The sequence below is a fragment of the Lithobates pipiens genome, unplaced genomic scaffold (genome assembly GCF_037356315.1).
Source record: "Lithobates pipiens isolate NorthernLeopardFrog02 unplaced genomic scaffold, aLitPip1_a1.2 Scaffold_19, whole genome shotgun sequence".
NCBI classification, from domain to species: Eukaryota; Metazoa; Chordata; class Amphibia; order Anura; family Ranidae; genus Lithobates; species Lithobates pipiens.
Window position 1 is genome coordinate 209,977,349 of NW_027507764.1, and position 23,787 is coordinate 210,001,135.

Here is a 23,787-nt window from a genome sequence, read left to right on the forward strand (position 1 = left end):
CCAACCATGAACAAAACACTTTCCAAAACTTAATATAAAATTGCCTGAGTCACCTTCTTCCTGCTGGATAGGATCATACTCACAACCCTGTCTGAGAGCTCCTTAGACTTGAGGAGGCTTTCCTCAGACAGCAAGCTCTGACGCCAGGTGTAACAGCATGGCGCCCGAGCAAGACCTCTGTGGCCACTGGTCAGTATGGGACCACTAGAATCATCGACGAGTGTTCTTGTCAAAACTTCCTCAGGACCAGGGGAATAAGTTTGAATGGAGGAAAGGTATAGCACAGGCGAAATGTCCACTTCTGATCCAGGGCATCTATTCCCTTGGTCCTCGTCTCTTTCCAACGAAAAGTACATTGGAACCTTGGAATTTGACTGGTTGGCGAACAAATCCATTTATGGAAGGCCCCACTTCTGTCACTAGCTGGAATATGTCCCCGTTCAGTGACCATTCTGATTTGCGCACCTGGTGACACCAGCCAATTGTCCACTCTCTTGAGGTGGACTGCAGAGATTGAACACAGATTCAACTCGGCCTGTGCAAAAATGACACTCGCCAGTTGAAGTCCCCCCTGTATGTTGATATAAGAGACTGCCACTACGCTGTCTGAGGGGACCTGCTTGTGGTGATTTCTCATCTCCTTGGCGAATGCCCTCAGAACTGGGCTCAGCCCTTCCTTCTCAAAGCAGGCCGCTCAGCTATCGGTTAATTGCCAGCTCCAATCTTTTCCTCTGGGACTCACCTGATGATGATATCCTGTTTGTCAGTCCTGCTGGTTACTTAAGCTGTTCAGTTCCGTTCCTCTCTGCCTTTGCCAACACATCCAGAGATTCTCTCTTGTATACCTGTTGAAGACTCGCTTGGCTGATGTCCCTTTTGGTTCCTGATTGTACTTGCTGTTCCACTACACAGATTCTCTGTTTTCCCGATTTCCTGGCCTGTCCTGGAGTATGCTGATCTCTGGCTCCCTGGCGTCCTGGCTTGTCCGTTCCGGTTACCAAACTCTGGCTATGATTTTACTACGTTGCTCGATTTACCTTTAATTATTATTAAACAAGCGTGATTTTAACTGAACTTCTGTCTCGGTCTGATTCATGGTTTCTGACAGTAGGCAAAGGCCATGAATTCAGCAGATGCAGTCAGTCCACTTGTTGGTAATATTTTTTCCAGGTTGGATGAGCAGGATCACCGTATGGATCACGTAATCTCCCACTGTGGCTGCTCCGGTACAACCTGTGTTGCAGGCCATCCCTGCTGCTGCTCCAGTATCTGTGCAGGCACCCGCCCCTCGAGTATTACCTCTAACAGATATGCCTGGTTCTGCTCTGCTTCCCCAGCGATTTGGGGGCAATCCATTTCAATGGAGAGGTTTTATCAATCAGGTTGAGATATACTTTGAGATGCTGCCCCAGTCGTTTACCACGGACAGAAGCAAAGTAGGTTTTATGACATCTCCGTTTTCTGAGAGAGCCTTGGCCTTGGTAACCCCTCTGTGGGAGATGCAAAAACCCATTGTCCTGAGCTACCCAGAGTTTGTGGCTTCCTTTAAAAAAATGGTATTTGACATTCCAACATGCTCAGCTTCTGTTGCCAAGTGACTCATGTCGATCAAATAGTACGAAAACGGTTGTCGCTTACCCCATTGAATTCCGTACTCTGGCAGCAGAGGTTACATGGAACAAATGAGACCCTCATGGCTGCTTTTTCTCATGGTCTCTCGGATACCATCAAAGAGGAGATAGCAGCCCTAGATATACCCACTGAGCTGGAGAAGTTTATCACGTTTGCCATCCTCATTGACTCCAGACTCAGAGAAAGGACTCTTTTAAATGAGCACTTACGGAAGCCTCCTGTACATTTGTCTCCAAGCTTTACAGTCCCACCCTTGCCTCCCTCACCTCCCATTCCTCCTGGTTCAGAGTTGGTCAGCGAAGATGAACCCATGTACTTGGGCTTCACGCGTCTCTCTGCAGATGAGAGGACCTTTAGGAGGAGGGAGAGGTTGTGCCTTTGTGGCCAGGCAGGTCACTTTTTGAAGTCTCGTCATCCAGGTAATGCCCGAACCTTGAGGTCTTGTAGAGGACAGACCTTAGGTGGCGTTGTTACGTCCCCAGTTATCCAGAAGGATAAGCCTCCGGTCCCAGTTTTCCTTTCTTGATCCGAGTCATCCATCGAGATGCAGGCTCGAATAGACTCTGGGGCTGCAGGCCTGTTCATTGATGCTGCCTTTGTAACCACTCGATTCCACTGCAGCTTCGTGACACTCCACTTGCCATTGAGGCTTTTGATGGGAGACCTTTACAGCCTGCCCATGTGACTCATGAGACTGTTCTGTTGTCCATGGCCGTAGGGGCTCTTCATTATGGAGATAATCCAATTCCAAATTATTTCCTCACCTAAGTTTCCACTGGTTATTGGTTATCCTTGGTTACAGAGGCACAGCCCCTCTTTTAATTGGCTTTGTGCTGAGGTTCTCTCCTGGTCACCACAATGCAGCAAGTCATGTTTCCAGAATGTCGCTAAGGTCCTATGCACCTCTTCACTCTCCTCCCTGCAGGAGGAGTACAGTGATTTTAGCAATGTCTTTGACAAAGGTCAAGCTGGTAGTTTGCCTCCACACTGGTCATATGATTGCGCAATTGACCTTCAACCTGGTGCCATACTCCCTTGTGGCCGTGATAAGGCCATGGAGAAGTATGTTGCAGACGCACTTTTTTTTATTGTATTTTTTATTAAAATTTCAGAGCAAATACAATTAACCACTTAAGGACCAGGCCTCTTTTTCAGATTTGGTGTTTACATGTTTAAAACAGATTTTTTTTGCTAGAAAATTACTTAGAACCCCAAACATTTTATATTGTTTTTTTTTTTCTAACACCCTAGAGAATAAAATGACGGTCATTGAAATACTTTTTTTCACACCGTATTTGCGCAGCGGTCTTACAAGCGCACTTTTTTTGGAAAAAATTCACTTTTTTGAATTAAAAAAAAATAAGATAACAGTAAACTTAGCCCAATTTTTTTTTATTGCTGCCGTTACCGAGATATCCCCCTTCAAAAATAGGACGTACATCATCGTGCACTGATCGTTAAGTGGATAATCAAGCACTGAAATAATCAATAGGCAGAAGTGAGTATAGATAACATAAACGTTAACTACAGAAGTTAAAGATTAATGTCCACATATGCAGGCACAAAGGTGAACTGCATAACTATAACAGGTAAAGTGAGTAACCTACAGTTTATGAAAGGCAAAAGCAAATCCGTATGACAGTGGGCTGGAGGCCAGAGAGAGACAAAGCAACAAAACATCCATATAATCATCTTGGTGAGTCTCGGGGGGGGGTTACCTGGGCTAGTAGAACAAGAAGGTAAATGGGAGGTAGAAAGATGGGAATAGATGCCGGGAAGGGGGGGGGGGGGGGGAGGGGTTACAACCGGCAGCTGCGATCAGTAAGGGTGTACAGAGTGGGGAGCCACATACTCCGACCGATCCCATGGTTCCCAAACTTTATCAAACTGGGGAACCAAGTCATGCACCGAGGCCGTCAGGTACTCCATTCTCCATATCTCGGACAACAGTTGAAGAAATCTAGGCCAGGGAGGGGTTGTGCCCGATAACCAGCATAACGGCATAAGCCTCTTAGCAGCTAATAGAATATAGATCAGCCGGTTTGTATTTTTAGGTAGGCCTGGGATAGGAAGGCCCAGCAAGCAGTGTAAGGGATCGATCGGAAGGGACACCCCGGTCATCAACGATCCCACCTCTATCCAAAAGGGATGTATCAGGGGACATTACCAAAAGATGTGGAACAGCGACCCGACGTCAAGCCCACAACGCCAGCAATGGGGCGAGACTGAGGGGTCAAATTTGTGGATGACTGCAGACGCACTCTTGAGAATTCATCCACTGTCATCTCCTGCTGGTGCTGGTTTCTTCTTTGTGAAGAAGAGTGGTGAACTGAGACCTTGTATTGATTATAGGGGTCTTAATCGTTTCACAATTAAGAATGCTTATCCAATTCTGTTGATTACATAGTTATTTGACTGCCTCAAGGGAGCAATGGTTTTCACGAAGCTGGATTTGAGAGGAGAATACAATCTTGTGAGGATCAAGGAGGGTGACGAATGGAAAACTGTGTTTAATACCAGAACATGCCATTATTAGTTGGTGGAGAGGGGCCCACGTGTAAACGACATGCAGGGAAAAGTCCCCTTCATAACTACATATTCACTTCAACAGAAGAGTGTAAAAAGACTGATAAATAAACACTGGCACATCGTTGGTAGCGATGCCACATTGAAAAATGTGGTGAGTGAGAAACCTCAAGTAGTGTTTAGAGGTGCACCATCAGTACGAAACCGTCTAGCACCGAATGTCTTTGACCCTCCGGCCAGAGGTAGGGTTTTTTTTGATCAACTTACTGGGTTTTATAAATGCAGAAAGTGTAGGGTCTGCTCTTTGAATTCTTGTCTTCAGAGACGGACTACCACCTTTCAGAGTACGGCCACAGGATTGGACTTTAGTATTAAGCCATGTATTACATGTGCCACCACTGGAGTGGTCTACATGTTGCAGTGCCCTTGCGGGCTGCAATATGTGGGATGCACAAAGCGCCCTTTACAAGTGAGACTTAATGAACACATAACTAATATTATTACTGGTTTCCCTAACCACTCAGTGTCTAAGCACTACTTGAGGTTTCACAATAAAGACCCCTCTAAGACTCTTTTCTTAGGAATCGATAAATATAAACCTCACTGGCGGGGTAGTTCTTTAGTGAGAGAAATTTCAAAACTCGAGATGTCCTGGATCCATCGCCTAAAAACCTATGCCCCGTTTGGGCTCAATATTGATACCGATGTCAATGCTTTTATTGATAACTCTTAATTTTTCAAATCCCTGTACATTACCTAATATATGCAAGTCTCAATATTACTTGTTGAGGTTGAGGTCTGTGGGACAGATTTGTTTTTTATATGTATATTAATTTTCTTTGGCCCTGCTGGTTTTGAGATGCTGGACTGGTCTATAGAATATATATATTATATATATATATATATTTACATAGCTTTTATTCTAATTTGGCATAGATAAAGATATTAATTTTATGCGACCATTAGATTGGGCTATTTGTTAGATTTATATGCATAGAATATTTTTCACTCCCCATGTTTCCTTTTACATACTAGTGAAGGGTTATTAAAGTTTCAGGTTAAGTACACAATCTCATAAAAAACTTTTCAGGTATACATTTTGAATCATCCTTAATGCACACATTATATTTATGTGACATTAAATATGGATAAAAAAAAATTTTTTTTTTTTTTTTACATTCATTATTTTTAGGATTAGATGCTGTTTATGCCGCACTCGCGTTGAATCTTTTTGTTTTCTGCGTGCTATGCGAGGCAACGTATGGAGGGTGCACTGCCTATCCCTTACTATTAGGGTATTAATACACACATATATTTTTTTTATTTTTATTTTATTTTTTATCCTTATCCTGGATTTTATCATTTGGAACGTTTTGTGGGATAAAGTTATTGCCCATGCGCCATATTGGTTCATATCATATGCGGGTTCGCTGCATATGGTAGTATGAGACAGTCCGCATACGTTTTAGGGCTATTTGCCATCAGTCAAAATGTCTTGCATCTCAGAACGAGGCTTGGGTGTAGTATTAGCTATATTAGGTGGAGCGTCACTGCGCTGCCCGTTCCCCATTGACAACGTCAGGTATGACGAAACGCGTCTGGGAAGGCACGCAGTGACGCCACCACGTTGTAGGAGAGGAGGACGGGCTCCTGTTTGCCGGCCGGCTTTTTATGTTTTTACACATGCTGTATACATTCGACTTACATGTAAGTGCGCTACTTTTTATCTATAATAAATTGTCTCAACATATTACGCTATGTCAGTTCCTTCTTTTCCCTGGGGGCTACTGAGTACCATTTTTGGGACCATGGAATAGAATATTCTCTTGGGAGTGCTGTTGTGATGAGGAGAGCGGACCCATCATAAGGAGGATTATTTTGGTGTGATCTACCATCTAATTACAACGCTCCAACCTATATACCCTCTGGTAAGCGCACTCACTATACGGTGACGGGCACTTGTGCGCATTCTGAGTGTGTTCAATCACTGTGGTGTCTCCATTTAAGAAAACAATTGCTGATCATATGGACACATTTATGAACTTTCTATGAATGGATTTTTTTTGCATTGTCATTTTTTATGCATTTTCTGATTTATATGCACTTGAGGTGTTCTATTTAATTATAATTATTTATATATTAATTATTTATACATATAATTTTATTTCTTCTTTTTTTGGTTAGAGGGTTGGCGCAGCTTTTTATATTTTTGTATTATGCCATTATTAGTACCTCGTAATGCCATTTGGCCTTTGCAGCGCTCCGGCTGTTTTCAAGGAATTTATCAACGATGTCCTCCAAGATTTGTTACAGCCATGTGTGTTGGTTTATCTCAACGATATTCTAATTTTTTCAAAGTCCCTAGAGAGCCACCACACAGATGTCTGTTGCATGCTTCAGAAGCCGAGCGATAATCTCTATTGTAAATTGGAGAACTGCAAGTTCCATCATGAACAGGTTAAATTCCTGGGTTCTCTCATTTCCACTGACATTTTTTCGATGGACCCAGAGAAACTTTCAGCAGTCCTACAGTGGCCCCTTATAAGTTAGTGTTAGGTACCACAGATACTGGGGTGCCTTGGCGGGGCTCTGTGGCTTACGCATGCATTTTCAAATGTGTGCAGACTAAACCCCTGTTTTTAACGCATACTGTTAGACAGGTTATTTGGTTGTCTGTGGGCTGGTGGTAAGTAAAGCTTGTTTTTTTTCCTTGATTTATCCTTGGGTTTGCTTGTATCTACAGTGGCCCCGACCCATGTATATGTCCTCTGCAACGTTTTCTTGGCTTTGCCAATTATTCTCAAAAGTTTATTTGTAACTTCTCATCTCTGGTCAAGCCCCTGACTGATATGACCAGAAAGGACGGTAACCCACAGTGTTGGTCTACGGAGTCCAATAAGGCCTCAAGGCTGCTTTTGTTTCTGCTCCTGTGTTGGCACATCCTGACCCAAGTTACCCTTTATCCTTGAGGTTGATGCTTCTGAGACTGGAGTTGGCACCCTTCTGTCTCAACATCCTACCTCAGAGGGCTATGCATCCTTGTGGCTACTTTTCCAAGAAATTCTCACCTGCAGAATGCAATCAGAAGATTTGTGACAGAGTCGTTAGCGATCATTTTAGCCCTTAAAGAATGGAGGCATCTCCTCGAAGGTACCACTGTGCTGGTTCTCATTCTTACTGACCATAAGAATCTCGCATTCTGGTTGGAGGCTAAATGCTTCTCTCCCAGAAGGGCATGATTGGCTCTTTTGTCATGTTTCAAATTACAATGTCTCATTCTTACCTGGTACAAAGAATGCAAGGGCTGACGCTTTGTCATGACAATTTTCCTTCACTTCCAGTATGGAATCAGTTCCTGCAATGCCTCCTGATTGTATCCTGGCTATGGTCTCACTTCTCCTTTGGGTGACAAAATTCTTGCCACTCAGGTCCATGCTCAGTTTAACTTTTACTATCAATAATAATAATAATAACATTATTATTAAGTGATTTTTAACTGCATTTCTGTCTCAATCGGATGATTTCTGACATGAGCCTCCCAAATCACCTGCAAATCCCTCCAATTGGCTGATCTTTGGGACTCTGTTTTGGACCAGGGCCTTTGAGCCACTGCTGACCCCCAGTGGGCCCCCCATCCCCAAGCACTGGCATCCATGGTGATATGGATGGACACTGGAAAGGACCACTGAAGACTTCGCAAGAGGCTCCATCTCATCCCGCCACCACCACAGAGACCTCTTGGTCTTTGGAGATAGGTGGAAGGTCTTGTCTTGTGACTGTCTCCCGTCCCAACTTCTCAGGATATCCTGAAATGGTCCCTTGCCCACGGAACTGCTGGGATAGTTTCTGCCAAGAGACCTGGACCCGACATGGCTGTCCGGATGGACACCGGCAGATTGCTTTGAAAATAAGCCTCTGTAGCCTTTACTTTTCCTACCTTCTCCTCCGTGAGATATACTTTGTGTTACCAAGTTTATCCTGTACTCTTGGTAAAGCAGGTCCTGTGCCAGGGTCAGGTTAGATTTTTTTTTCCCCGTTTAATCAACCACCTCAGGTCTTCCAGAAAAGGAATGGCAACCCACAGGTCCCCTTGTAATTGGGGACGAGGAGGGGGCAAAAAATAAAAGGTCGCCCAGGTATGGGATGACTAAGATCCCCCTTTAGTCTCAGGGGGGCTAGTGCGCCAGGACTTTCATAAAAATCATGGGGGATGAGGACTGGCAGAGCCCTGAACTGAAGATGGCCGACCTTCTTCCCCCACTTGATTGCCACCCTCAAACATTTTTGTGATTCTGTGTGGATCGGGATGTGCAAACAAACGTCCCTCAATTTGAAGGAAGCCATAAAAGCAATTTGGGGGGAGAATTGCTTCTTGTAGACCACCCATTTGTTCAGGGACTTCAAATTCAAAATTAGGTGGAATTTGCCAAGTGGGTTCCGCACCAGGAAAACGAACGAATAGAAACCCTGGTTTATTTCTTGCCGCGGTCCCGGGGACCCGCTGGTATACCAGTTTGCCAATTGGAGACAGAAGGGCTGTCGCCTTCAGAGGATCCTTGGGAAAGGGAGGATATAAAATGTCCTTGTGTGTGGAGTGCCCTTGAACGGAATCAGATAGCCCTCCCTGATTATCCTCAGTATGAACCCATTTGGGTTCATCTTTTCCCTCTGTAGGAGGAACTGCCCCAATCTCCCTCCCACAGGGACCAAGTTATTGAGATTTCAGGGTTCTTAGGAGAGGGGAAAGAAAAAAAAAAAAAAAAAAAACCAACCCGTTTACCCCTCCCTCACAGTTTTAGTGGCTGGTACTTTGGTGGCGGGAAAAACGTTTTCCGAGACCTTTTTGAATTTTAGTCAGAAAAAGCCTTTTCTTCCTGTCAGCGGTTCGGTCTAAGGCCTTCTCTAGGTCCTGCCCGAATGGGATACTACAGACAGTCTTATTTTTGAGACTGGATCACCCGACCAGGATTTCAACAATGGAGCCCGATGAGAAGAAATTTACCAGGGCTGCAGCTTTAGCTTTAGCTTTAGCAGAGAGCTTGACAGATTCCACTGAGGCATCTGCCAAATAACCCACAGCCTTTTACAGCATTGGTAGGGAATCCAGGATTTCCCTCCGTGAAGTCCCTCCTCGATGGGCCTGCAGTTGGTCTAACCAGATTTCCAAATTGCAGGCCACCACTGTTATGACTAACTTAAAGCCAGCAATGACCACAGCTACTTTCCATGATCTTTTCAATAAGACCGCCATTCTTTTGTCCATGGTTCCTTAAGGACCCTCATGTCTTCAAACGCAAGGTTTGTCGACTGTCTGATTTCGGAATTTTGTTCCACATCAGGAGGGGTCCTCGCTAAAGGGGGAACCTTTTTAAGCTTTTGGGAAAACAGCTTTTTCCCAGGCTCCACCCACTCCTTTTTGATCGCGTCTGATAATGCGCCGTGTACCGGGAATACCCTGCCTTGATCCTCTTTATGGGTCTGGTACATTTGATCATGGAAGGACAAAGAAACCTGTTCTTTAATATCCAGTGTTTCATAAGTCACACCCAGCAAAGCATTCAACTCCTCGAGTGAGAGCCTGTATCTAGGTAAAATGGTCCCTTGTTCCAGGAATCTCTTTGGACAAGGCTGCTTCACACAGCTTCTCTAGGCTATCCAGATCTTCCTCCCCTGTTTAGTCACCCTCCTCTGGGGCTGAAACAAGGGGTATTTCTGCTGGCTGTTTACGGGTCCCAAGGCTCGACAGCATAGACTTAATTGCCCTCATCACTTTCTTCACACCGAAAGTCCTTACATGCCCCTGTTGCCTCTTTATACACCAATATGTCTATACAGGGCTTGCAAAGGGGCCTAAAACTTAGCCGTGCAAGACAGGCACCCCCGACCTCTCCGTTTCTTTGGGCTGAGCCTGGAAAAGGAGAGCAGAAAAAAAAAAAAAAAAGTTGTCAAAGCCCCACTTAGCTGGGAGCACCACCACCGACACCCGTGTGATCCCCTACCAGCTATCACCAGATTCCCAAGGCCCCTTAGTCCAGATCAAGTATACCTAAGAGGGGTCCCTGGGGAAATCCCCTGTCCCCCCTCCCCAGGCGCATAGACTAAGTTGCCCCTGTGTTTACCTACCTGAGCCAAGCCAGCACCACAGCCACTATGTACTGCTTCCGAGGGTCCGTCATCCTCCTGCAGCATTGCACCATTGCACTTGTAAGAGGGATAGTGACCGCCCTATAAAGATTTAACTTTTGCATTTCCTGCCTCCGGAGATGGAGCCTCCTCTCTCCTGTGCGGTACTGGACATCATTCATCAGCGTGGTCACGTGCTCACACTGTCCAATGAGTGTTTACAATTGTCAGCATGATGATGGACAGAGTTGTGTATTTCAGTATATGGGTTGCTACGTCGGCACCAGAGGGCTGGCAGGGACATTTGGAGTCGGTTCACCTTTTCATGAAAATAACTTACTCTTTAAAGTTCTACCTGCAAAGAAAAGGTTTGTCTATCCCAACACCAGTGCCACCAATCTTATCTCTGTAGCAGAGTTACATTCAGATCTCTGTAAAATTTAGGGGGTCTTCTTACCTGTTACCAGGAATATTGTACAGATGTAAAAGCCCTTCCAAACTTCTCCCAAAGCCCTCAAAATCTTTTGATCTAAAAAAAAGTAAATACATATTTATTTTCAATATATGCAAATAAGTTATATAATCTGAGCTTTTAGGATGCTTATGCTGAAAGTGGAACTTTACCCAAAACAACTAAATAAAAAAGAAATGTTCCTTAACAAGGAACATACAGTCCACAATGCTGTAAATTGCCTCCAGCATTGTTCCAGTTTCTTATTGGAGGCTGCCATTTTGCTGAAGCCCAGAGCCCCTAAACAGCAGTAAGTCTTCAGGCTGTCAGCAGATCGGCCGCTACAAAATTGTTACAGTGCCAACAAAAATAGAACGCAACTGAGCAGGTGCAAAGCAGAGAGTTAGATAGTGTATTACTGGATTTTGAACAGTATAAGTATAGCCTGTAGCTATACCTGCAAAAGGGACCAGTCTGAAGGGATTTAGCAGGACTTAATTTTCTGACGAACAGTCCACGTGACGTAAAAAAAAAAAATCTATCACCAAAACCTCTAAAAAGCCACAAGAACAAGTTATGGCAGTAAATAGAAATCTTTAATCAGGTTAAATCCAAAATGTATAAAATGGAAGGCTAGTAAATATATATCTCATTTAAGACTTTATTGTGCATGATAGGAAAAATACAACATAAATATCTTATTGTATTGTTACCGGAGCAGCAACAGAAGTTCTTTGCAGACCTGAAATAAAAGAAAATATTTGAAGTAGGATTCAGATTTGTAGAAATCCAGCCAGAGCCCTTTTTGTTTTTGGATAGAGTGGGAAGTTAGACCCTGTCAGGTTTTAATGCCGTCTGTGCCCCTACTGGGTTTCCCATCACTTCCTGGCCTAGTCTCAAAATAGGAAGTCAGGAAATCTACCCAGTGAGAAAATTGCCTGCAAGAGGTTCTAACCTACTATTAATTTGGATAAAAAAAATAATTTTACCCAGCACAGACAAAGACAGCAATAGGTTTGAACCATTGACCACTTCAATAAAAAAAAAAAAATAAAAAAAAAAATACATTTGCTCTATCCAGAGTTACAGAATGCTCTTTGTAACTGCAATTTTATTCATCATTCTTAGAGACAAGCACACCTGTAGCCTTTTTACTTAATCACAACAGCACCAGGTTAGATAGGCAACGGGAGCACTGTATTTTTATAAGCCAAGACATGACCAGGGCAGCTTACACTACTTCAGTGAAGTTCTTATTTTTGTTGCTCATCCAGAAGCTCAACACACATTTCATGGAGACGTATGTGGGTACAGAATAGAATAAAGAAATACATGCAAAGATAGTATTAGAATCCTCTTAATTGATGTCTGTGACTTGGATTAGCAAGATGATAGAGAGAAAGACACATGCATGTATTTTCTCATTTTGTGTGTATTCTACTTCACTCTAAACATTCTTCTGCAATTTATGCCTATGCAGCCAAAGCTGGCATCCTGCCATCCTGGTTTTTGAAACCTTGATCCAACATAACCATTCATGGTTATGTTGGATTAAGGTTTGATCAGGCCTGGACTGGGACAAAAATTTGGCCCTGGACTTCATCCAGGCCAGCCCACTTTAATTTTGCAAAGCACAAAATCAGTATATAAAACTATACGTAATTGTGCAAAAAAACATAAGTAGCATAACATAAGTAGTCCTCACTAACCTCATATTATTTCACTTATTATCCTCTGTATTTTTCTCATCTTTCTCACATCACTGCGTGAAGTTGAGGGCGAGCCGTGCAGCCATTACTTTGTCACTGAAACCGGCCCACTGAGCCATCGGCCCACCGGGAAACTCCCTGTAGTCCCAATGGCCAGTGCATGCCTGGGTTTGATCAAATAATACGCAACAGCCCTGAAGGGGGGGTGGGGGGGGTGGGGATCAAGGCATTCTTACATGACCACACTTCTCTCCCTAAAAATATATATGAGCCCAGATGAAGGGACCAATGGGGGAAGCAATATAAAGTTCCATCTAAACAGCATATCCCCTGAGCTCATTTATTTACACAATTCCTTGACAAACTGGAATGGGAAGGACAACAAGAGTGTTTTACAGATTAAAATCCATGCTTACAGTAGGAGATTCACCATGGTGAGCCAGTTTGACATATCCCACATGTCCATTTCTCTTCACTTGAACTTCTATATAAAACATTTCTGATGTGATATAGCAAATTCTTCCATTAGGACCAAGGTGAGACTCCAACCTATATTTTGTAGTAGACAAAGATCACACACAGTATGGATGCATTAAATTCATATACTTGCAGAAGGATATTGCCGAGAAAAACTATGCCATACAAGTAAAGTGAGATGAGTGTAGCATGGTCAAGTGGATTGATAGATTATCATTTTTAAATGGCCTATAAAGAAATTTAGTTTCACATACTTACAGTAAAACATATAGTACCCTAGAAGAATAATGTACCATTGTGCTTAAAGTATGTGTGTTAATAATAGGATTTTTATAAAGTCTTACCTGTAAAATCCTTTTCTTGGAGTACATCATAGGACAGTTGACACTGGCACACCCAATACAGGAAGTTGACTCCCTTATATAACCCCTCCTCCTTCCAGGAGTACTTCAGTTTTTGTAGCCAAGCAATATACTTAAACCCCATAAAAGAAGAAGAGGGGCGGGACCTCTGTGTCCTATGATGTACTCCAAGAAAAGGATTTTTACAGGTAAGCCGTTATAAAAATCCTATTTTCTTTATCGTATTACTTAGGGGGACGTCCCATAGCAATGCTATTTGAGAGGAGGGAGACAACCCATAGGGCACCCCCAGACCGTGAGGACTTATACTGCTGCCTGCAGCACACTGCGCCCGAAGTGGATATTCTCATTCCTTCATACATCCACTTGGTAAAATTTTGTGAATGTATGGACCGAAGACCAAGTTGTGGCCTTGTAGATCTGAGCAAAGGAGGCCTGGTGACGCACTTCCCAAAAAGGTAGAGTGTGCCTTAACTTGAATAGGGGGAACCTTACCCCTTAAATCAGAAGTTTGAATTATAACTTGCCGAATCCACTCCAGGAAAAGTGGATTTTGACGCTGCCTGTCCATTTTTTGAGGACGTAGAATAAATAAGATGATATCAGTCTTACGAATCTGAGAAGATTTCTTTAAATAGATTTTCACTGCTCTCACTACATGAAGACAATGTAGTGATTTTTCTTCCCTGGAACATGGTTTTGGGAAAAACGATGGCAGGACAATATCTTCATTCAGATGAAAGCCTGAAACCACTTTTGGTAAAAAGCCTGGACGAGGGCGCAACACCACTCTGTCCTCATGAATAATCAAATATGGCTCTTTACAAGAAAGAGCAGCCAATTCTGAAACCCTCCTTGCTGAGGATATAGCAACCAAAAATATCAGATTCCTAGTCAGCAGGACTAAGGGAACATTCTGTAATGGTTCAAATGGTGGTTTTTGTAACACTGACAAAAGTCCCCAGGGGTTAAAGGCGATTTAACTGGCAGATTAATCCACATCCCCCCTTGCATAAAACCGTTGACTAAAGAATGCGTAGCAAGCGGTCTTTGAAATAAAACCGATAAGGATGAGACTTGGCCCTTAATAGTACTTAGGGCCAACTTCATCTCTACACCCAATTGTAGAAAGGCAAGGATTCTGCCTACAATATATCTCTGCGGGCGCTAATCCTTGGATTCACACCAGGAAACGTAAGCTTTTCAAACTCTATAATATACAGCTCTGGAAACTGGTTTCCTTGCATTGATTAAAATGGAGATAACAGACCTGGAAAGCACACGCTTCTTCAGAATGTGGGGTTCAATAGCCAAGCTGTTAAATTTAGCATTCGTAAAGTAGGATGGAATATCAGCCCCTGCAATAGCAGGTCTGGCCTTAGTGGAAAAGGCCAAGGACCCTCCACTGTCATCTTTATGATCACTGCATACCATGACCTTCTGGGCCATGCTGTTGCTACCAGAATTACCGGCTTTCTTTCCAGCTTGATCCTGCAAAGTCGTCGAGGCAGCAACTGAAATGGGGGAAAAGCATAGATCAGTGAAAACTGATCCCACGGAGTAACCAGCGCATCTGTTCCATATGCGAGTGGATCTCTTGTTCTGGACACAAAGTTGACTAAATTCAAATTAAGCTACCATCCTTCCTAGCAACCACATGCAAAGGCGAATTGAAGGATTTGGCTAGAGGTGGGGCCAGCATTTTTGTCAATACCCATGGAGCTGTGGCTGAAAGTGCTGTTGTTCCACTTCAAAATCGCATAAACTTTTGGAGAGCGGGAAATATAGGGACATGCAGATATACGTCCCTGATGTTGATGGATGCCACAAGTTCTCAGCCTTGTAGAATGGAGACCACTGACCTGATCGACTCCAATCGAAATGAGAGTATTTTTACAGGTTTGAATAGAAACCAAAACCTTGTTCTTCTGTGGGGATCTGTATGATTACTGAGTCAATAAATCAGTCTACTGCTTGAAACAGGGATAGTCTTTTTCCTGGATCCTTGGGAATGTTTGATCTCAAAAAGTGAGATGATGGAAACTCCCGAAACTCTAGTTTGTATCCTAGAGCCCATCTGTCCTGAGTTTCCCTCTGCCTGTCACGTACCTGGTGATGGAGCCTGATGTGCAGAGGACGGCCTCTTACAACTCTGACTTGGAGCCCGATAGAGCTGACAGGAAGCACCAAGATGCAGAGTCACACCAGTGCCTGGCGGGATCGCTGAACCTGGAGCTGGCTCGGAGCACTCGGCCGGGCTGTAGAGGTGTCTGTAGGAATCCCAGAGCAGTGGTAGGCAGGTAGCTGGAACAAGTAGACAACCGGTCCCCACAGGCATGAGTGCAGATGCAGCAGAAGGGATGGTGGCACCCTCAAGGCTGAAGAGAAGGCAAGTACAGGCAGGCCGTGTCATACAACACGGGCACGTCAGGAACAGGGGCTGAAGCAGAAGCGGAATAAGATTACAGGCCGGGTCGTCAACAGGCTGGCAGCGGAGTGGCAGAAGGAGCAGGCAGGTGTGGAGTGGGGGACAAGCCAGGGTCGGATGCAGGAACATCAGGAAGCAAGCCGGGTCACAACAGGAACAGAAGGCAGGCAAGTAATTGTAGGTTACACAGGGAACGCTGTAGAGCAGACAGCACAGAGTCTGGAAACTGGCGTTTAAATAGCCTGTTTGGGCGGCAAAAGCTATCACATGGTGTGTGCGCACCAATGGCAACCTGACAGGGGCAGAGGTAACAGGTCATCTTCTTCTGCAGCCATCTTGGGTGCTGGCATGCCCTTCCTGACACTGCCAGACTTCTGCGAAATGCAGAAGTCTTCCCCCCCCCCCCCCTGGAGAGGGGAAGACACCTCTTCATGAAGATTTCTTAGTATTCTGCTTTGTAGATTTGCGGCTCCAGGTCTTCCTTTGAGCCTGGGCCTGCCCCTGCGATTTTCCTCTGGAATCTGACGGTGGAAGCCGTTGCCACTGCCTAGAGGCGGATGTGCTTGGCGCAGGAGAGAAAGTACGTTTAAATGAAGGGTGTTTACACTTTCCTTTGACTGGCAAAAGAGTACTTTTTTCCACTGGAAATTGTCTGGATGTATTTATCCAAATCATCGCTCCCATGAAATGCCAAACTAGTCAGTAGGTTCTTGCAGGGTGCTTCGGTAGACCAATCCTTTAGCCAAAGGGTCCTACGCATGTGTACTAGCACAAGTGCAAGGCGAGACGCCTGGTGAATAGAATCCTTTATGGCAGTGGTCATAAACCCTGTTCTCAGGGCCCACTAACAGGCCAGGTTTTATGTATTACCTTGGGGAGAAGCAGACTAGAATACTGCAATCACTGAGCAGCAAATTATATCACCTGGGATGTATTTCAGTTATCTTGCAAACCTGGCCTGTTATTGGGTCCTGGGGACAGGGTTGATGACCACTGCTTTATGGCATCTATGGCAAAACATAATGCTTTTAGTAAATCGGCCAACTCACTGGCCTGTTGTGCAGGGAGCTTGTTAAGGACCTCTGTGAACTGGTCTTTTAAAGGACTAACAGGTGCCTATAGCTGCAATTGCAGGCTGAGCAACAGTACCTGCTAAAGAAAAAAAAAAAAAAAAAAAGGGGGGATTTTAACAGGAATTCCAACTTTTTATCTGTTGGATCCTTTAGCATTCATGCATTGTCCACCGAACAACTTTTATTCACACTGGAAATCGCAGAATCTACTGCTGGAACTTTCCATTTTTGGGTGAATTTTTCCTCCATAGGATAAAGAACTGAGAAGCTCTTTGGAGGGAGAAAATGCTTATCCGGATGATTCCATTTGGTATAAATAAGCTTCTCTAGTAATGTGTGGACTGGAAACGCATGCACTGGTTGTGAAAGTTTCAAGGAACCCAAAGAAGAAACCAGACTTTCAGGTGACTGTTAGGGGTAGCATGAAAGTGGAGTGAACCATGTCCGTAAAGATTTGTACCTCAGATTGTGAAGCTGAAACTCCAACTTTTGTTTCCTCCACAGAGGAGTAATTGGTTTGTTTTTCCAGATCGTTTGAGGGCAATACCTCATCCTGTCTCCACTGTTCCCCTGGTAAGGGGTTTGGAGTGGGAGAGAGAGGGATCTAGCACACTTCTTATCCCCTTTAAATGAAGGATGCGATTAAAGCCGCTAATCTTCCTTCTAAGCCTTGCAGGGCAGTGGAAAATGCATCTTCAGTCACGTATACAGGGGCTGAAGTGTGAGAAGCAGTTGCACCACCAATTGCTTCCAATTACTCACCCTGGCTTGCCATTTCAGTTATCTCCGCAGAGGATGACAAATGGAGACATGTCTGGAGTTACCAGTGCCTGGGGGTGGTTTTGGTGCCTTAGTAGTAAGCCTTGAAGCCATAGGGCAAAGCACAAAAAAGCAAAGTTACTCTAAAGCCTCATACACACGATAGGACTTTGTACAAAAATCCACAGGAAAGTTTGTACAAAGGGCATCGGCCCTGAACTTGTATTGCATACACACAGCAGGACTTTTTCAGCCAACTTTCACCAAATCACATGGTTTTTCTGCTCTTTACCACCACCTTTGGTCAACGTCTGTATTGTTGTCTGATCTTTTGCATTGGTTCTGAGCATGTGCGTTTGTACTTTGTACAAAAATCCTATGGTTTTCTGTACACACGATCAGACTTTGCTCCATCGGACTTTTGTTGCCAGAAAGTTTGTCCGTTCGCACAGCCAACAAAAGTCAGATGAAAACCAAAAAAGTTTGTCCGATGGAGCGTACTCACGGTCGGATGTTGCTCCAAAACAGCTAATTTGCATGTTTGTTGTCAAAAAGTCTGATCGTGTGTATGGGCCTTAAGAACTGTTCCATTTGAACAATAGTAGGAAAAAAAATAAAAAATAAAAAAAACTGTGGTAGCATAGAATGATCTAATGCTAAACAATAAGTTTTTCCTGTACTAAAAATGCCTGTGTAAACCCCTCATGTGCACCAGCGCTTCTGTGTCCTGTGGCAGCCTTGCTTCAGCTGCTCTGATAGACACTGTCTGTTTCCCAGAGTATCAGCTTTAAGCTTTTTCAGGTGTGAAACTGATTGTCTGTGCGTCACACCCTTTCCTGTGCTTTAGCAAGAGTCACCTCAGAGGGGAGGCAGGGAAAAGGTATTCACACAACCTTTTTATCAGCTTTTCAGATGTATGCTTGTTTAAACATAACATGTATCCCTTTCCACTCATTGTGGGGGGGGGGGGGGGGGGGGGAGACCCCCCCCCCTCAAGCTGCTGAGACAAACACTGCATTAGCACAGATTTAAACAGGGTCTATACACTTGCTCCCTCTAGAGGAGTTTTTAAAGCATTTTACAATATAATTGAAAGAAAAGCCATAGGTGGACTTTGCAGTTCCTATGCTTTCCTCTTACCTTTTCCTCGCTGCAGGATACTGCCGTAAATGGACAGATCCAAACTTCACCCATCACGGCAGGCAGCGCAGTTAAACCTTCAAAGACTGGGCCCTTTTAATAGGGGTTCCACTCCTTTGGACCATGTATAGCACCCCTCAAGACAGCTTTAGGTAATGTAGCAAGACCAAAATGAGTCCTGGTTCTTAGGGTCCAGCCCTCAAAGAGGAGCGTTACAGGCAAAACCTTGTTCTTCTATGCGAGGCCCGAGTACTATCCTGGAGCTGCAGTGGCGGGATGGATCTGGTTGTGGAGGCTTTTTAAATCCAGCATGGATCCCTCCTGGAGCTCCGCAGAGCACATCTTCACTCGTGCCAACACCTTTAGACACTGGCGAAAAAAACAGAGGTACTCCTGGAAGGAGGAGGGGTTATATAGGGGAGTCAACTTCCTGTATTGGGTGTGCCAGTGTCAACACCTGAAGGTAGCTATAACCCACTAAGTAAATACTTAAGGCTCTGTGTCCTATGATGTATAAGAAAAAAAACAAACAAAAAAAAAAAACACTACACACAATTTAGACTTACCGGTAACTTGTTTTCCAGAAGTCTTTCAGGACAGCACCTGAGAGATAGCGACTCCTCCCTCGAACTTAGGAAACACCTTCCTCCAAACTTTAAAGGGAGGCACCTCCCTACCAAACCTCAGTTGTAGCAGAGAACCTCCGGCCCCAGCTGGAACACATAAACACATACGTTAGTCAAAGCGTAGCATAATAAAATACAATAGGGCGGGATGTTGCTGTCCTGAAAGACTTCTGGAAAACAAGTTACCGATAAGTCTAAATTGTTTTTTCCCAAGGAGTCTTTCAGGACAGCACCTGAGAGGATAACAGAGACTTACCCCTTAGGGCGGGACAACAGCTTGCAGGACCTTCCTGCCAAACGCCTGATCGCTGGCAGATGTAAGGTCCAGCCTATAATGTTTCACAAATGTGTGAAAACTTGACCATGTCGCCGCCTTGCAGATCTGTTCAGGGGTGGCACCAGCTCTCTCTGTCCATGTAGACGCCAGAGCCCTGGTTGAGTGTGCACAAATCCCTGCTGGTGGGGATAACCCTGCCTGGGAATATGCCTCTGAGATGGATCATTTCAGCCATCTTGCTAAAGAAACTTTATAAGCTTGGTAACCCTATTACCTGAAAAAAGTACAAAACAGTGAATCTGAATGTCTGAAGAGCTTTGTCCTTTCTAAGTAACAGTGTCCTCCTGACATCCAACATGTGGGAAAGGGTCTCCTTCTCTCCTGGGTTAACGCAGAAGGTTGGAAGTATTATGTCCTGAGTACGGTTCTGTACTGAAGCTACCTTTGGTAAGAATTTAGCATCTGTTCTAAGAATGACTATCTGGAAAAATAGACAGATAAGCTTCCTTAATAGATAGAGCATTTAGCTCACTGATCCTGCCTGCAGAGACAATGGCAATCAGAAAAACGGTCTTTAACGTAAAAGACAAAAGGACCCTTTGTTAGAGACTGCAGGACTACCGACAGATCCCATTTAGGAAAAACCTTAAGAAGGTGCTGGTCTAGACCTCCTAAGAGCTCTAGAAAATCTGATTACCAGCAGATCTGAGGCCACAGATCTTTCTAAAAAAACTGTTATGCCGCGTACACACGACCGGACTTTTTGACAGCAAAGGTCAGACGGAACGAGTCCAAATCGGACAATTCGATCTTGTGTGGGCTCCATCGGACCTTTGCTTGCCAAAAATCCGGCGGACTTTAGAAATAGAACATGTTTTACATTTTTCCACCGGAACTCCGCCAGACCGATGAATCCATTCGTGTTTATGCTAGCCGATGCTAGGGCAGCTATTGGCTACTGGCTATGGACTTCCTTATTCTAGTCCAGTCGTACGATCACGTTCGAATCCATCAGACTTTGGTTTGATTGTGTGTGGCCAAGTCCGTTCATTCGGAAAGTCCCTCAGAACTCCACCGAAAGTCCGTCGGAAAGACCGCCGGACCTAGTCCCTCGAAAAGTCTGGTCGTGTGTATGCGGCATTAGTGCTGCCACCTGCACCTTCAGAATACCAACTGCTAGTCCCTTGTCTGCTCCATCTTGTAAAAACTCTAGGATGGAAACAAGGCTCCCTGGGTCCTGGGCAGATGAAATACACCATGTGTTATAAACCTTCCAAATCTTAAGCCGCGTACACACGGGGCGGACTAACTGGCCAACTTAGTCCGTCAGACAATCCGACGGACAGTCCGTCATACTTTCGAATGAACGGACTTGCCCACACACGGCACTTTTTGAGCGGACTAATACGGCGTACTAAGTCCGCCATACTATCCGCCCTACTTTTGAAATGAACGGACTCGCCCACAAGCGGAGGAAAGTCCGCTCATTTCGAGCGCGTCTCCAGGTAGACGGGGCCCGCGAAGGAGACGTCGCTGACCCCGCCGCCTGGAATAGACTTAAAAGGGGAACCCCAACGCCGAAAAAAAGCGGCGTGGGTCCCCCCCCCCCCCCCCCAAGTCCACAACAGACCCTTGTCCAAGCACGCTACCCGGCCGGCCAGGAAAGGGGGGCGAGCGAGCGTTGGTTGTCGGGGTCTGCGGGCGGGGGGCTTATCGGAATCCGGGAGCCCCCTTTAATAAGGGGGCCCCCGGATACCGGCCCCCCCACCCTATGTGAATGAGTATGGGGTACAATGTACCCCTACCCATTCACCTGTAAAATAAAAGTACCCAAAAAAAACACAACACACGAGATAAAATACTTTATTGCACAGCTCCGGGGGTCTTCTGTCTTCGGGGGTCTTCTCGCCGGACTCCTCCGCTATCTTCTTGTAGCTCTTTTGCTAGCGGAGGAGTCCGGCTTTCTTCCTCGCCGCCGGCCTCTTCTCCCGACTTCGGGGGTCTTGTCCCCCTCTTCGGTTCTTCTGCCGGGCCATCGCGCCTTCTTATAGCTCTTTTACAGGCGGTGGCCCGGTCTTCTGTCGCCGCTGTCGCCTTCCGTTCTTCTTCTTCTTCTCCAGGAGATGTTGCCTCGACGATCTCTCCAGCCGGAATGCCAGGGACACACTGCGCGGCCACTTATATAGGGACAATGGGGCGGTGTCACATGGCTTTATGTCACATGGGTTGGTGTCACATGGTGACCCCGCCCCCTTACGATGTCATAGTCCCCATGTGACCAACCCATGTGACACCGCCCCATTGTCCCTATATAAGTGGCCGCGCAGTGCGTCCCTGGCATTCCGGCCGGAGAGAAAGAAGAAGACGAAGACAAAGAAGAAGAAGACGAAGACTGGGCCACCGCCTGTAAAAGAGCTATAAGAAGGCACGGTGGCCCGGCAGAAGAACCGAAGAGGGGGACAAGACCCTCGAAGTTGGGAGAAGAGCCCAGCGGCAAGGAAGAAAGCCGGACTCCTCCGCTAGCAAAAGAGCTACAAGAAGATAGCGGAGGAGTCCGGCGAGAAGACCCCCGAAGGACGGAAGACCCCCGGAGCTGTGCAATAAAGTATTTTATCTTGCGTGTTGTGTTTTTTTTGGTACTTTTATTTTACAGGTGAATGGGTAGGGGTACATTGTACCCCATACTCATTCACATAGGGTGGGGGGCCGGTATCCGGGGGCCCCCTTATTAAAGGGGGCTCCCGGATACCGATAAGCCCCCCGCCCGCAGACCCCGACAACCAACGGCCAGGGTTGTCGGGAAGAGGCCCTTGTCCTCATCAACATGGGGACAAGGTGCTTTGGGGTGGGGGGCCGCGCGCCCCCCCCTTCCCCAAGGCACCCCCCCATGTTGAGGGCACGCGGCCTGGTACGGCTCAGGAGGGGGGGGGGGGCGCTCGCTCGCCCCCCTTTCCTGGCAGGCCGGGTAGCGTGCTCGGACAAGGGTCTGTTGTGGACTTAGGGGGACCCCACGCCGATTTTTTTCGGCGTTGGGGTTCCCCTTTAAGTCCATTCCAGGCGGCGGGGTCAGCGACGTCTCCTTCGCGGGCCCCGCCTACCTGGATACCCGCTCGAAATCAGCGGACTTTTCTCCGGGCGGGAAAAGTCCACTCATTTCAAAAGTACGGCGGACTGGCACACACGGGCGGATTGTCCGCCCAAATGCGAGTCCGACGGACAGTATTACGGAAATTCCGAAATACTTAGTCCGCCAGACTGCACGCTGAAAAAGTCCGCTGAAGCCCACACACGAGCGGACTGTCCGCTGAAATGTGTTTCGGCAGACTAAGTAGGCCAGACAGTCCGCCCGTGTGTACGCGGCTTTAGAGTAAATGACCCTTGTAACCGTTTTTCTACTTGACAAGAGAGTTGAGATCAAAAGGCTGGAAAAACCCTTGCTCCTAAAGGAGCTGCTTCTCAGAAACCCAGCTGTGAGTGCCAGGCTGGCCACTCCTGGATGATTTACCAGGCCTTGTGACAACAGATTGTGCCTGAGGGGCAAATGCCAAGAAGGCTTGACTGTCAGTCTTAGAACGGTCTAATAACCAGGCCCTTTTTGGCCAAAAGGGCGCGATTAGTATGACTGGTACTTTTTCCTTCTGAAATTTCCTTAAAATTTAAGGAATTAACTGAAATGGGGGGGGGAAAAGCGTAACAAAGACGGAATTCCCATAGATATGCTAGTGCATCTGTCCCCAGTGACCCGTCGCAATTGTTCAGGGAGAAGAACTGGGGAACCTGGGCGTTCTCTCTTAAGGCAAACAGGTCTACCTCTGGTTGCCCCCACTTCTCGGCAATCATTGCGAAAACCTCTGGGTTCATAGACCATTCTGCTTCCCGAGTAGGGTTCCTGCTTTAGGAAATCCGCCACCCTGTTCAGGTCCCCTTTTAGGTGGACTGCTGATAGCGACAACAAATGCCTTTCTGCCCACCAAAGGATTTCCAGGGCTAGTACTTGCAGCAACCTGCTCCTTGTACCCCCCTGCCTGTTTAAATAGGCCACAGCCGTGGCATTGTCTGTTAGGACCTGAACACGCTGGGACTGAAGATCCTGAGCAGAAGACTCCAGAGCTAAGGCTATCGCCTTGAGCCCTCTCCAGTTTGAGGACCTTATGGCCTCTTCTTTGGACCAGGTTCCCTGAATGAAAGACTTTCCTAGGTGGGC

At 45.8% G+C, this 23,787-nt stretch overlaps 1 protein-coding gene across 1 annotated transcript in view; it reads right to left on the minus strand.

The window, feature by feature from the left end:
* Positions 1-23,787, minus strand: part of LOC143998041 (mediator of RNA polymerase II transcription subunit 1-like) — a 105,493-nt gene that overhangs the window by 59,829 nt on the left and 21,877 nt on the right. Inside the window, exons 4-6 of the mRNA XM_077493819.1 lie at positions 12,858-12,990; positions 11,446-11,474; positions 10,739-10,810 (exon numbers count right to left, since the gene is read on the minus strand). Coding sequence (XP_077349945.1) covers positions 10,739-10,810; positions 11,446-11,474; positions 12,858-12,990 — 234 coding nt within the window. The remainder of the gene's footprint in view (positions 1-10,738; positions 10,811-11,445; positions 11,475-12,857; positions 12,991-23,787) is intronic.